The sequence below is a fragment of the Mus caroli genome, chromosome 18 (assembly GCF_900094665.2).
Source record: "Mus caroli chromosome 18, CAROLI_EIJ_v1.1, whole genome shotgun sequence".
NCBI lineage: Eukaryota > Metazoa > Chordata > Mammalia > Rodentia > Muridae > Mus > Mus caroli.
In genome coordinates this window covers 4174651-4190056 of record NC_034587.1, presented here as the reverse complement: position 1 = coordinate 4190056, position 15406 = coordinate 4174651, and the positions used below count along the sequence as shown (strand labels likewise).

Here is a 15406-nt window from a genome sequence, read left to right as displayed (position 1 = left end):
GAGTGATGCTAAGGGGTGCCACTCTCTCTTACCGTACTGAGGGATGCTAAGGGGTGCCACTCTCTCTTACCATACTGAGTGATGCTAAGGGGTGCTACTCTCTCTTACCATACTGAGGGATGCTAAGGGGTGCCACTCTCTCTTACCGTACTGAGTGATGCTAAGGGGTGCCACTCTCTCTTACCGTACTGAGTGATGCTAAGGGGTGCCACTCTCTCTTACCGTACTGAGTGATGCTAAGGGGTACTACTCTCTCTTACCATACTGAGGGATGCTAAGGGGTGCCACTCTCTCTTACCACACTGAGTGATGCTAAGGGGTGCCACTCTCTCTTACCATACTGAGGGATGCTAAGGGGTGCCACTCTCTCTTATAGTACTGAGTAGTGGCAGTGAGCCCTGGCTCCCAGTCAGTCATGCATCTGTAGGGTGAGACAGCCCACAGCTCTTTTTCTTCTAGGAGTTGGGATGTTAGAGATATTAGTGTTTTGACTTAACTGACAATGTACTCAGGGTTGACCCTATCATAGCCAAGGTGTGTCTGTCATGACAGAATCTAAGAGTCTTAGAATAGTACAAAGTGGAATTGAATTTTATGATTGACAATGGTGCTTTAGAGATTTCTGCATTATTTTGCACCCTATTCCCCACCCTAAATAATTGAAAATAAGTTACCTTTTTTGAGTATTTGAATAATAACTAATAAAAATGTTACTGGAAGATATGCTCCTTTTAGATCTGTAAGATAGTAGCAGAAAGGTTGAAAAGATAGATACAGAATAGTCGTCAGCACACTTGACCCTTGAGTTTCTGGAAAGCAGTAGAGGGACACAGTCATGCATACATTATGTTGAGGCATAGGCCGATGACCCCAAACCGTATGTGTTTGCTGTATGCTCCATCATAGAAGGACATGGTTACTAGGCTTTGATACAGATGATCAGTTTTCAACTCCTTTAGTCTCTACACTGTTCTATAGTCTTAAAAGTTATTAACAGGGTTATGATTTTATGGGTGATACAAATCAATATTTAACTCATGAAACTTAAAAAGAGATTCAGATAATTTAAAAATAACAACACTAACAAACCTGAAAAATATCAAGCCAGGCTTGATCTTCAGTTCCATAAATTCATACTGTCATGAGCATGTGCACACATTCTCTCTCTCTCTCTCTCTCTCTCTCTCTCTCTCTCGCTTTCTCTTGCTCTTACTCGCTCTCTCTCGCGCTCTCACTCTCTCTTGCTTTCTCACACTCTCTCTCTTGCGCATGCGTACACACACACTACACACATACATCCTTTTACAGCAGCATTAGCTTACATGTTAATGCAACATTTTAGTCCCTACCCCTAATTAGTTTTTTGTTTGTTTGTTTGTTTGTTTTCGAGACAGGGTTTCTCTGTGTAGCCCTGGCTGACCTGGAACTCACTCTGTAGACCAGGCTGGCCTCAAACTCAGAAATCTGCCCGCCTCTGCCTCCCAAGTGCTGGGATTAAAGGCGTGTGCCACCACGCCCGGCCCCTACCCCTAATTAGTAGCAAATATATTTAATTCTTGGCTCAATAGAACTGTTTTTTTTTCTCATATGTATTTTTTCTTCTAATTTGTTACTATATGTCTTGCATAGAGATAATATCTTGTACACTGTGTGAAAGCATTCACCTGCCAATAAAAAGCCTTTGGCTAGTGAGCTGAGGCAGGATTAGAAGAAGAGAAACTGGCAGGTAGAGAGAGGATTTCTGGGATAGAAACACTTGTGGAAAGAAGTTTCACCCTAGAGACAGAAGAAGATGGTCACATGAAACTGAAGACCAGGTAACCAGCCACATGATAGAGCTTTAGAATAGAATAAATGGATTATGAAGTTCTGAGTTGACCAGGCCAGGAAACGGGCCAAGGTTTTTGGTGTAAGCATTTATTCATATATAGGAACTCTCAAGAGTTGTTATTTTCAGGAATAAAGTGGACAGGTAGAAAACCCCAAGGTCACAGATGGCAAAGGCTATGGCTACAATCTTGTTTAAGAGACATGTAGTCATTGGACCTATATCTGCTGATGGAATTTGCAGTTTGTTTAGGATATTCTTTTCTGTTAGCACCAAGCCTGGTGTGACTGATTAGAATCACAAAACATATTAGCAAACTTTTATTGGCTATATGCCTGTTGGTTAGATATTTGCTTTGAATGAATCTTATCCATGCATGATTTTATAACACACTACTAGAAAAATTGGAAAATATTGCTTACTAGATCTGCACATCTTCTAAGCAGTATCAACACAATAGCATTGGCTGGTGTCACCATAGACCTTCCTGGGAAGGTATTGGAGTTCATAGTACAGGATGAGAGGGGACTCAGGAGTCAACTGAGGAGAGACAGACTCTATAGTCTAAGTATCTGCAAACATTTGCTCAAAACCTCCTATTTTTATCACCATCATCAGTGCACATCATTAATATTTATGATTTGTCTTGAAGTTATAGACTCACTTATTTCCAGGTAATTCAGTTCTCAGCACCCACATAATTTCAGGGGATCCACACCCTCCTTAGGCAAACATTGTCATTTGCTTGATTTACCATAGTTTATCTTCCAACTTCTCTTTTAAGGAAGAATGCTTCTCTGTGACAGTGGTGATTGCCACAGTTTAGAACTGAAGGTCAACGCAGGTGTGTTAATGACAGCCATGCTGGCTTTACAGCAGCTCTACTTTAGACATCTTCTTCCTTTTGTCACAGAATGTTAAAAGGATGGACAGCCAAATCTCAATGTCATTCTGTATAGAAATAGAAAAAGTGATTCTTAAATTTATATGGGCACAAAATGAATATCCAAAGGAACCCTGAGCAAAAGCAACACTACTGGGGATATCACTATAGCCAATTTCAAGTTATACTACGGAGCAATGATAGCATAGACAACACGGTGCTGGCTTCCACGCAGGCATGCATATCGGTGGTGTGGAATTGAAGCTCCAGTTAAGTCCTTGCAACTTCACCTGATTTTTGATGAAGATGCTGCACATACACATTAGAGAAAAGACAGCATTTTCAACAAATAGTGCTGGGGAATTTTGGATGTCTACACATAAAAGGATGTCTACACACAAGATTCTTACCTCTCATGATGCACCTAAGTCAACTCTAAGTGAATCAAAGGCCTCAACGTAAAACATAACTGCATAACATAACTGCTAGAGTCAAAGGTAGGACTGGGGAATGTGTTACAAGATGTGGGCATAGGCAAGCTCTTCTACGTAGCACTCAATGAGTTGAATTTGGGGGTTAGGGTGCAAAATAATACAGAGATCTCTAAAACATCATTGTTAATCATAAAATTCAAGCTCCGGAAATAAAGTCAACAGTTGACACACAGGACCTTATGGCATTTGTTGAACAAAGGGAACTTAATCCGGTAAAGAGGCAGCCTAAATGATAGGAGAAAACCTGGACCAACTATCTATAAATCTTACAGAGACTAGTCTTTAGAATATATAAAAAACTCAAGACACTATCAACATAAAAACAAATAACCCAGTCAGAAGTAGACTATGAATATGAATAGAGACCTCTCTAAAGAAGAAATACAAGTGGCTAAAAAACATTTATTTAAGCCGCCATGCTGTGGTGGCACACACCTTTAATCCCAGCACTTGGTTGGCAGAGGCAGGCAGATTTCTGAGTTTGAGGCCAGCCTGGTCTCCAGAGTGAGTTCCAGGACAGACAGTCAGGGCTACACAGAGAAACCTTGTCTCGAAAAAAAAATATTCATAAAGATTTATTCTTATTTTATGAGTACGAATGTTTGCCTGTGGAGGGGGCTGATCCCCTGAATTGTAGTTACAGATGGTTGAAAAGTGCTAAATGCGTGCTAGGAATAGAACCTGGGTCCTCTACAAGAGCAAGTACTCCTAACCACTGAGCCATTTCTCTAGCCCCTGCAATACATTTTAAAGATATTCAGGATCAGTAGCATTAGGGTAATGGACATTAAAATTACTTTGATTTCTATCTCAAGATATCCCATTCAAAAAGCTATTATGAACAAGCCCAGATCTCACAGCTAGTACCTAGGTCTTGTCTGGCAGTCTACACCTTTCAGCAGCTAGGCCCCACATTTTTGTGTTCCCACCACCTTCTCATCCACTGCAGCCAACATCTAGACTTCCTCCAGGGTCTGCTCTATGTGCATCCACCTACAGGACCCTTTGTGCTGCCTCCACCACCCCTTCTCTGCCTAGATATCTGAGTCCTCCGGCAGGGTTGAGGCTGGGGAGTAGTCCTGATGTCTTCTGTTGCCTTTCTACAATCTCCCAGCTGTGTCCTGGGCCCCACAGCCAGTCCACTAGCCTAGCTTGCCTTCCCTGCCTTCACTTTGAGGAGCTCTAGTCTTGGGGCTGGATTGTCCATACCTATCTACCATACCAAGGACACTCTTACATCAAGAGAAAGAGCTTAAGGAGAATTAGACGCCTGAGTGATACCCAAGAAGACACAAACATAGACTGGTGGAAATGATGGGGACAATCCAAGAGTTGATACTAGAATTCAGTCAGGAGCTAGAAGGGAAACAGAGGAAAGGAACACATAGGAAATATGGGACACCATGGAAAAACTTAAACCTTTGAATTATTGGTGTAGATGAGGGAAAGGATCGTAAGACATGGCATACACCAGGTGTTCAACATCATAGAAGACAACATCTCTACATGATGGAAAGACATAAGTATACAGATGAACACACACACACACACACACACACACACACACATGCACGCACACACCACCAAACAGACAAAACCAGAAAAGAAAATCCTCATGTCATATCATAGTTAAAACACTAAGTTTATACAACAAAGAAAGTATTGAAAACTGCAAGAGAAAAAAATGCAAATCACTTATAAAGGAAACCCCATCAAAATAACAGCTGATTTCTCAATGGAAACATTGAAAGCCATAGAGCTAGAGCAGTGCACTCCATATCCTAAAAGACCATGTCAGGCGACCCAAAATAATATCTCCAGCAAAACCATCTGCTGTGAGGGAGGGAGCAAGAAATCTTTTCCATGACTTAAACAGCCTAAAATTTTTGTGATCAACAAAACAAACCTAAGGAAAGCACAGGAAACAATTTCAGATGGAGAAAAAGGAGCGTAGCAGAGAAACTCTGGTAGTAAATACAAAACCATAATCATTAAAACCAAAATACTACTGAGAATAAACACCATCACCCAAATCAACAGCACAATGACCACAATTTCAACAAAAACCTTAAATGTCAATTTTGTCCAATCAAAAGACACAGACTGATCGAATGTATTAAGACACAAAACTCACCTCTCTTCTGCCTAGAAGAAACATATCTTAGTTCTAAAGATAGGGACTGCCTTAGAGTAAAAGAATGGACAGAGAATTCTAATCAAATGGGACCAGGAAGCAAGGAGGTGTAGCTATTCTCCCACAAAGTGGACTAAATCTAAAACTAACCAGAGAGATAAAGAGGGACGACACTTCATTCTAGTCAAGGGAAGAATTAACCAGGAAGTCATTACTATCTGAGACACATGTGCACTAAACAGGGCCACCCAATAAAGACTGCTATTGGAATTAGTGATACACATTAACAGAAATATATTAATAGTAGATGATTTAAGTACTACTCTTTCCTCAATAGACAGGTCATGTGGATAAAAACATAAACAAACATCAGAATTAACGGACACCATGCATCAAAATGGACTGAACATATTTTCTTTGCTAACACTAAAGAACAAACATTCTACTAAGCAGCACATAAAGACTTCTTAAAAAATAGTCTACATCCTGAGACAAAAAACATCTTTACAAATTCAAAAAGATCAAAATCACCCCATCTTCTAGCTTACAATAAAAACTGCAAAACCTCAACAACAAAACGTCTAGTAAGTATGAAAATTCAAGAGGAGATTAAATAACTCATTACTAAACAATGAATAGGTCAAAGAAGAAACCAAGGAACTCAAAAATCTGGGGAAACGAATAAACCAAATCTAAGCATACTCTGAGGCAAGAAATAGAAAAATAAGAGTAGAAATTAACCGAAAAGAAACAATATAAGGAATCAATGAATCTAAGACTGGCTCTTTGAAATGATAAGCAAAATCCTCAGAATCTTGGCCCGAACTAACAAAAGGAAAGAAAGAGAGAACCCAAATGAATGGAATTAGAAAAACAACAGGGAAACATTGCAGCAGACACTAAAGGAATTCGGAATAAAGGAATGTTTTTATAACCTGTGCTCAACACAGCTGGAAAGCCTAAAAGGAGTTGATATCTTTATAGAGGCAGCGAAACCACCAAAATTAAATCAAAGAACTTATCAACTTAAACAGGTCTTGACAAATAAGGAGACTGAAATACTAATAAAGAGGCTTCTAGGAAAAAAAAAAAAGGTTTAGAACCAGATGGATTCACAGTAGAGTTCTACCATTTGAAAAGACTTGCAGCTGGTCATTCTTCAGCTATTCTATAACAACAGCAACCAAAAAGAGCCCTCCCAAACTCCTAAGAAACCAATGCCACTCTAACACCTGAACCAGGTAAAGACAACATGACAGTAAAGGAAAACTATAAGCCAATATCTCTAGTGAACATAGACTCAAAAATACTCAATAAGATACAAATAGAATACGCATATGCATCCAAAAGATTATGCACTATAACCAAGTTGGCTTCATCCCTGAAATGTAGGGATAGTTTAACATATAGAAGCCAGTCAATGTAATAAACTATATGAATGGATTTAATGATAAAAAATCACATGTTCATCTCAATAGATGCAGAGAAAGCTTTTGTCAAGATGATATCTAGGCTTAGAGAATATATGGATGGAGGGAACATATCTCAGCATAATAAAACAAGAAACCCACAGGCAATCCAACTGAAATTAGGAATGACGCTTTCCACACAAACTAACCCCAGAAGATTAGGGATTTAAACGTGAAACCTGAGACACTGAAACTTCTAGAGGAAAACATAGGTAGGCAGTACCTACATGATGTTGATTGTGACAGGACTTCTGAATGAGACACTATTAGCTCAAGACCAATATTTAACAAGTGGGACTGCATGAAACTAAAAAACTTCGCATAGCAAGAAAAACAATCAACTGGGTGAAAAGGAGACCCATGAAATGGGAGAGAATTTCTGAGACAGGTGTAATATCCAGAATATACAAAGCACACCAAAAAGAGAATAAAAAAAAAATCCAACCCAAAATCAAACAGCCCATTTGAAAAGTGGGTTTGGCATCTGAATAGAGAATTTGGAAAAGAAGGAGGAGGAGGAAGGAGGGAGAAGGAGGGAAGGAGGAAGAGAAGGGATAAGAGGAGAAAGAGAAGGGAGAAGAGGAGGAAGAAGAGGAGGAGGAGGAGGAAGAAGAGGTACTGGCAGCTAAAAAATAGCTCAAAAATGTTCATAATCCCTATCAATTAGGGAAACAACCGAAACAACTTTGTGATTTCTTCTTATCCAGTTAGAATGGCAGAAATCAGCAGAACAGCCAGCCAACAGCAAAATGCTGGAGGAGATGTGGGGAAAAGGGAGCTTTCATTCATTATTAGTGGCTTTGCAGTCTGGTACAGCCACTATGGAAATCAGTGTGGAGAATTTTCAACAGCTCAAATAAATCTACATGACCCACCTGGACCACCCCACCAGACTTGATATCATTGTCCAAGATACTTGCTCATCCATGTTTATTGCCATGGTATTTATAATAGCTAGGAAATGGAAATAACCTAAATGTCCTACAACTAAATTATAGATTTTAAAATGTGGTGCATATATACTATGGATATTAGTAAAACAAAACTAGAAACTTTTCAGGTAAATGAATGGAATTTGAAAAGGTCACTCTGAGACCAGACCCAGAAAGACAAATGTCCCATGTTCTCTGTTATTGGAGACTTCTAGCTCCAGCCCTTTAGATGTGAGCACAATAAGCCAGTAATAACTCCAGAAGCTAGGACAGTATCCTTATCTTGGAGCTACTGTCAGGATAAGGGGGCTTGAGGGCAATAGAGAGGGAAATAGCAGGGTTATGTAATTTCATAGGGAAATGGAAAAGGGGGATCCTTACAGAAGCCAATAGAGAAGAAGTGGGAAGAGGGTAAAGGAATCACAGGAACCAAGCGATCTGATACGGGAAATGGGAAAGGGTGGATCCCTGGAGAGGGTCAAATACAGTAGAAGCAGGCAGGTAGATGAAATAGCAATATAAATAGCTGAAAAAGTCACAAGGAATCAAATTATAAACTATTTACAAAACAAAACAACACCCCCCAAAACCCTACAGGGCACAAAGTGTAGAGTGTAAATATACATATAGTTTTAAGAGATTTTTCTCATCTAGGCTAACAACTCTCTCTCTCTCCATTAGTCAGAGGCCACTTAAAAACCCCAACACCAGACACGAGGAGTCCTCTTTAGAGTTGTTGGCCAGGCTCTCTAAGAGACTTCCTCAAACACACAGCCTGTTGTTGTGCTTGGTTGCCCCTGGCCCCCACCCCAAGAGGTGGAAGGTAATTCCAGATTGCTGAGACACCATGCACAGCAGAGACCTCTGAGCTGGGCCTGCCCCTTCCTGAGGGCTAGCTTTCATGGTCTTTATTCATGCCAAGGTACCAGCGCTTTTACTGGATGTTGAGAAAGTGCAAAGGAGAAATATTATTTCAGCATTTTTTTCCCAAACATAGTTAAGCCTCAAGCTCCTCCCCCCCCCCCCCCGCCCCTGAAAGGTCTTTAAGATTGTAGTGGTTTGTGGATGTTTTATGAGAACTATTTATGTGTACAGCACACACAGTTTCTGTTTGCTTGCTTGTATGTGATGCTAGAGGGCTTCAAGCACTCAAGGTATGGGCCCAACCAGTGAGCTACATCCTAAGCTCGAACATCATTTCATGTGAACAGATTTGTGGCACGGAGCTCTGTCTGGCCTCTGTCACATCCTTACAGCTATGTCTCTGAAGACATGCAGATATGTTAACAGATATTAGAGTGTTTCATTTCCTAATGCTACTAATGACTCTTCCAAACTGCCCTTTAAAGATCTGCAATACTAGATTTATATTGTAGACTCTTGGATTCTTTCATTGTTCTGTTAGATTCAGAACTGGAAGCCTGACTGTTAAATCCCTGATCATGGCCATTGTCTCCCAAAATAACAGGCCACTGATAATTGTTACATGATTTGCAGAATGCTTCCATTCCATGTTTGGGAAAACTTGCCCAAGTGGAGATTTATTTATTGTTTTCTTCACTGTATATGCTCACATTAAGCAATAATTTTGCAGGGAACTATGTTGCTGGATGAATTAAGTCAATTTTTCCTTTACAAGAAATAAAAAAGCTCCTTGGACTGGCCAGATAGCTTACAAGTAAATAAATGTACTTGCCTGGGGAGCTGAGTTAGATCCCTGGAAAGCAGGGTCAAAGGAAAGAATGGAATCCCCAAAGTTGTCCCAGGTACTTCCACATGTGTGATGTAACATTCATGTATCTTATAGGCATAACACAGACACACACGCATGCACACATACAGACACACAGACATGCACGCATACAGACACACAGACACTCACAGAGACCTTACACATCACTATCACCATCTTCCTTCAGGTACGTGCAGTGCTGTGATTGGCCACTGGATGTCAGCAGTGCTACAGAAGCATTGCGTGTAGCCAGGGTAGAATTGAACATTTTGAGCACGTAGACCTTCATGTAGTTCACTGTTTCCACGTGATCAATGCCAGGAAAACCTGATCCAGTGTGATATATAGAAGCAAAGTACAACTGGAATAGTGAAGTTTCAAAAATAAGCCTTTTTAAAGGAGAGCTGTAATGGTCCTGTTGGGTATTGTAAATGCCTCAGGTGCATTTGATACTGCTGTCATGTTCCTGGCATCTAGGTCTTTCTCTTTTTTATGGAAAGATGGATTGAACTTCAATTTACGAATATCCAGTAATCCCTCTCAGGACATACTGTAACAGCTGGTATTTTTTTGTTGTGGTAAATGGATTCCATACAACAGTCAGCAATAATTACGGCTGTATTCTGACAAATTCCAAAGCATTTTCAATCAATTTAGCCAAGGAAAATAACATTATTACACAAAAATTTAACCCAATTTGAAAGTTAAATCTGCAATACTACTTCATTCCACAAAATGCTGAGCATTTTTCTAGTTAGGATTCTATCAAACTATTTTTAAAATTTGTATACTTGCACTATTTTAGGAGGTGAACTATGTTGTATAATATATTCTTAGAAGATTATTACTTTTTGATAAACACACAGCCTGGGACAAATTTAACCTTGACGGTTCATCCTGGAAAAAAAAAAAGAGAAATGCTAATTCCTTTCATGTGTGGCAACACTGGCTTAAACATTGTTTAGAAGTGGGATATCCAGGTTTTGTCAATATTCCTGCAGTGAGTTCTGTCCCACATTCTAAATTTTACGTTTTTTGATAAAAGTATAAATTGGGTTATGTGACGTGTAATTTATAAATGTGAAACACCGTGAGTTCTTTAGGTGGTGAAACGGCAGGATTGGCATAGAGTGTATGTGTTTCTGTGTTTGTGGTGACCGTGCCAAGCATATTCTGAGTTCTGATGGCCTAAAGAGCTAAGCGATGTGTCATAGACATATGAAAAGCACCATGTCTGCTTACTCCATAAAGAGGGATTACCCTAATGGTAGAAGAATGTGTGAATACACTCTATACGTTTTCAATGGTTTTCTTAACTTCTTTCCTGTTAGAAAAATAAAAGTCTGTTAACAATGTATTCTTTAGATTATCAGTGGTCTTTCTGGAGTTCTATTTGCTTTGAATTACTTCATCCCCTTGCTTTATATAAGGGATATTTTTATGTAGTTAAATCTTAATCCTGATTAGAATAACTTATGAGACCAAAGCAAAGTTTCTTTGTAAGATTTTTGGAGAAATGGCAATGCCTAAGCAGGGCATGAGCGAGGTCTGGTTCACCCTTTCCTTTTCATTTTTAATTTTTAGCTCAGTGAGTTATATTTTTTCTTGGAATTTAAATGACTGCCGTCCTATTTTTAATTAACACCTTTCTCTGTATGGCTGTGTAGTATGAGCGGACTGTGTTTGCTTGTGATAATGGGAAGCACATGGGAAGATGTCACAGCAGGTAGCCAAGTCCAAGAAGCTCTATTTGATGGTGGGGTGTTCTTTTTTTTAAATATCAGTTTTCACTTTGATAATTAAAATGCTAATTTAGAAGGCTTTACTGGAATTTTACAGCTGTATTTTTCTCAAGTAAAAGCAGCTCGTTTGTCGTTATTCTGTAATATGAATCAGCAATTTAGAGTCTTTAGGAATTGAAGTGAATCGTTTTCCAGTGTTTACAGTGCCTGTTTTTCTTGTTGTCTTTAATATATGTTAAAATATGCTTTTAAGTGACTGAGTTTTCTGTCTGGCAAATTGGGGGAAAATGTACTAAAATGCTTTGTATAGTTATGATTTCAGCAAAAATGTAAATGATGTGTATTTTCCGTTGTTAATCTGCAGCGTTCCAAATTTAAAACACATGGCAGGCTCGTTCTTAGGCACTAGGCTGGGTGGATTGTAATTTCCCTGATTTCTTGTATGTTTTAACTTTATAATTGTATTGCCTGAATTAAAGAAATAAACTACCACACAGCCAGCTTTTATCATTTTTTACTCTGTGCAAGGCATGTCTTGACACATTTAATTATCATGCAGTTCTGAGTTATTATCTTCATTTGCATATAAGGACATTAAGGCTTATCAAGATTAAATAAGTTACCCGCAGATCACAGAGCCAGCAGGAGTGAATGTAAAGCCCAAGCTGACCTTGCATAGCTCTCACACGTTAGTATCGCCTATCCTTATTGTGAGATTACGTTAGGCTAGTCATTGAAAACTGTACTTTCCAGGGTATAACCACGCTTAATTTTTACTAAGAGAGGGTTTAGCTTGGATTGCTAGCACTTCTGTGAGTTGTATCAATGCCCTGCTTCTAGCTGAGCAATTTTGCCAAGGATATGCTTAGCCTGTGGTAGAGGACTTTGCAGCTGTTGTACTGGGATGACCTCTACAGAGTTGTAGCTTGCTAGTGACTCCGAGAGTCTCTGTTAGACATTGGGAAGTATAGCTAGAATTGGGATAAGAGAGGGAGGAAGTGGCTACACAGACTCTTCTTAGAGGTCATGGTACATCTGATCAGCAGCCTCTAGCAGATGTCACAGTCCTTTACACATGTGGGGGCAGTATGTTTTCAGTTAGAAATGTCATCAAAATCATTTACTCTCCTGTTAAATATCAGCCTGTCACTGCAGAAAAAAAATTCTTTACAAGAATTATGATTGCTCTGTATTTGTAAAAATACAAATTTTAAATTAGTTATAGGGTGTTTGATTTAATGATACTTGCTTTTTTATATACATATAAATGTTTATATGTTTCTTTTCTGTGATACATTTACACAATGGAGTACTACTCAGCTATTAAAAACAATGAATTTATGAAATTCTTAGGCAAATGGATGGAACTAGAAAATTTCATCCTGAGTGAGGTAACCCAGTCACAAAAGAACACACGTGATATGTACTCAATGATAAGTGGACATTAGCCCAGAAGCTCAGAATACCCAAGATACAATTCACAAAACACCTGAAACTCAAGAAGAAGGAAGACCAAAGTGTGAATCCTTCGATCCTTCTTAGAAGGGCGAACAAAATATCCTTGGAAGGAGTTACAGAGACAAAGTGTGGAGCAGAGACTGAAGGAATGACCATCCAGATAACTGCCCTACCTGTGGATCCATTCCATATACATTCACCAAACCCAGACACTTTTGTGGATGCCAACAAGAGCTTGCTGACAGAAGCCTGTTATAGCTGTCTCCTGAGAGGCTCCACCAGTGCCTGACAAATACAGAGGTGGATCCTCGCAGCCAACTAATGGACTGAGCACAGGGTTCCCAATGGAGCAGCTAGAGAAAGTACTGAAGGAGCTGAAGGGGTTTACAGCCCCATAGGAGGAACAACAATATGAAGTAACCAGTACCCCCAGAGCTCCCTGGGGCTAAATCACCAACCAAAGAGTACACATGGTGGGACTCTAGTCTCTAACTGCATATGTAGCAGAGGATGGCCTAATTGGTCACCAGTGGGAGGAAAGGCCCTTGGTCCTGTGAAGGTTCTATGCCCCAGTGTAGGGGAATGCCTGGGCCAGGAAGCGGGGTGTGGGTGGGTTGGTGAGCAGGGGTAGGGTGGAGGGGATGGGGTGGTTGGAGGGGAACCAGGAAAGAGGACATTAGAAATGTAAATAAAGTAAATACCTATTTTTTAAAAATGTTTCTTTTCTTCCTAGGGAGGCTTGTAGCAACACTTGGGTGAAACACAGCTGTAGTCCATTACATTTCCTGGAGCTTCCTGAGACAAGAGCGTGGAGGGCGGCCACATCTCTGCAGCCTGCATCATGCCAGCCCTGGCCACAGGATCGGCCTGCGACATGGGTATGAGAAGCCAAGGGGACAATTTCCCCTATATTCTTACAGTTTTATTCCCAGTGACTGTGATGTTGCAGGTACAAATAAACCACACTTGTCTTTCTGTGATGAACATAAAATCAGTCCCAGTAAGTCCTGAACTAGACAGAAGTGACTGGGGTGTTCTGACTGCTTCCTGCTCCAGGTGGTGGTGGTGCCCATGCCTGTGTCTTGCTTTTGGAACAACATTGTGCATTTAATTGTTAAAAATGAAGTATTTGAGAACACCCAGTGTTCTGGCAAATACTGTCATGCCAGTCTGCACCACCATCACTCTCTTTTAACAGCAAATGTGACATTTTTGCCATACTTGCTTCAGACCTCTTGCTTTCTGTTCTATTTATTTATTTTTACTCTCTTTTTTAGTCACCAGGAATTAAAAAACAAACGGAAAATCTGTACACATCATTAAGAGTTTATACTGGGAGAAGGGGATGTAAAGTGAATAAATAAATAATAATAAAAAGAGGTTATATTAAATCTAAACAGTGGGTATTGGTATTGCTCAGTGGGTAAAGGAACTTGCTGCCAATGTAGGTGACCTGAGTTCAGTCCCTGGGACCTACATGGTGGAAGGAGATCCATGTGTGAAAGTTGTCCTTGGACTTTCACTCTTCCAATGTACACACTCACTTACCCTCACTCACGATAAATAAGGAAATTTTAGCAACAACAGCTGCACACTAAACACATCCATTAACTATAATATTTAAAGGCTGATAGAATAAATACATATTTCTTTTTTTGACTGGATATATCAGAATTTATTTTTGAATTTTATTATACACTTCAATCATTATCATTTCAGCTTTTTAATGAGGAAAACAAACTATTGTTATTGTAATGTATAGTCTCATTATATTAGAAAGTTGAAACACAATCTATTCTTTCAATAAGCCAGAGATGCTGAGAGGGTCCTGATTTGATCTCAAGAGAGTTGTGTGGAGAAAGATAATACTCCTTGGAATCCGAATGTCATACTTTTAAATACATCTTTCTTACAGCACACACCATGCATAATTTAGCACATATTGACATCCTTACAATCAGCACTGTTTAAGTATAGATTCCTGGATGCTTTTCAGAGCTGTTCAGAATAAGGGAGAGCAAATAGGGCTGAAATCCAGTACAGTGTATGTTTCATGAGTGTGAAGCACTGGATTTAATCCTCAATAAAAAAGAGAAAAAAAGAGTAAGTGGGGTTAGGAAGTAGGCTTTCCTTTTGCTTGTTTTGATTGGTTTGAGGCAGGGTTTTGCTCCTTGTATCCTAGATTAGCCTTCAAGCTCACCGTCTTCCTGCCTCAGGCTCACGAGCGCTTGAATATTATGAGTGCCACTATACTTACACCATGCTGTAAAGTTTTGAGACTCCTCAAAAGAAGTGGCAGCATACTGGCAATGAAAAGAGTATCCAGTGTGTCACAGTGGCCGTTGTATCCCTGATGTCAGGGACCACAGGAAGCACCTGAGGCATCTGGCTCTCTGCCCCACCCCCTTCAGTCCCAGCATCACATTCTGCTAGACTTCACTGTTTCCAGCATACTTATGTGTACCTCTGCAAGTGCAGCCTGCTTCCTCCTCCTCTCTGTCTATCAGCAGATTTTCCCTCCTAGAAATGTGGACTGGGATTAGTTTTTGTTGTGATGAAATTTTAGTTTTTTGTTAAATCCTGGTGAACTTTAATTTTCTCCCCCTCAGGATGTTAATTGGGAAGTCAACTCCTTTGGAATATTTTTTCTTTTCTTTTTTTTCAAAGATTTATTTATTTATTATATGTAAGTACATTGTAGCTGTCTTCAGACACTCCAGAAGAGGGCGCCAGA

The 15406-nt window shown here is 39.7% G+C and overlaps 1 protein-coding gene across 3 annotated transcripts in view; it reads left to right on the top strand.

The window, feature by feature from the left end:
* Positions 1-15406, top strand: part of Mpp7 (membrane palmitoylated protein 7) — a 278049-nt gene that overhangs the window by 46892 nt on the left and 215751 nt on the right. For all 3 annotated transcript variants that reach the window (XM_029472156.1, XM_029472157.1, XM_021150579.1), the window contains exon 2: positions 13406-13550. In XM_029472156.1, coding sequence (XP_029328016.1) covers positions 13514-13550 — 37 coding nt within the window. In that variant the 5' untranslated portion in view covers positions 13406-13513. The remainder of the gene's footprint in view (positions 1-13405; positions 13551-15406) is intronic.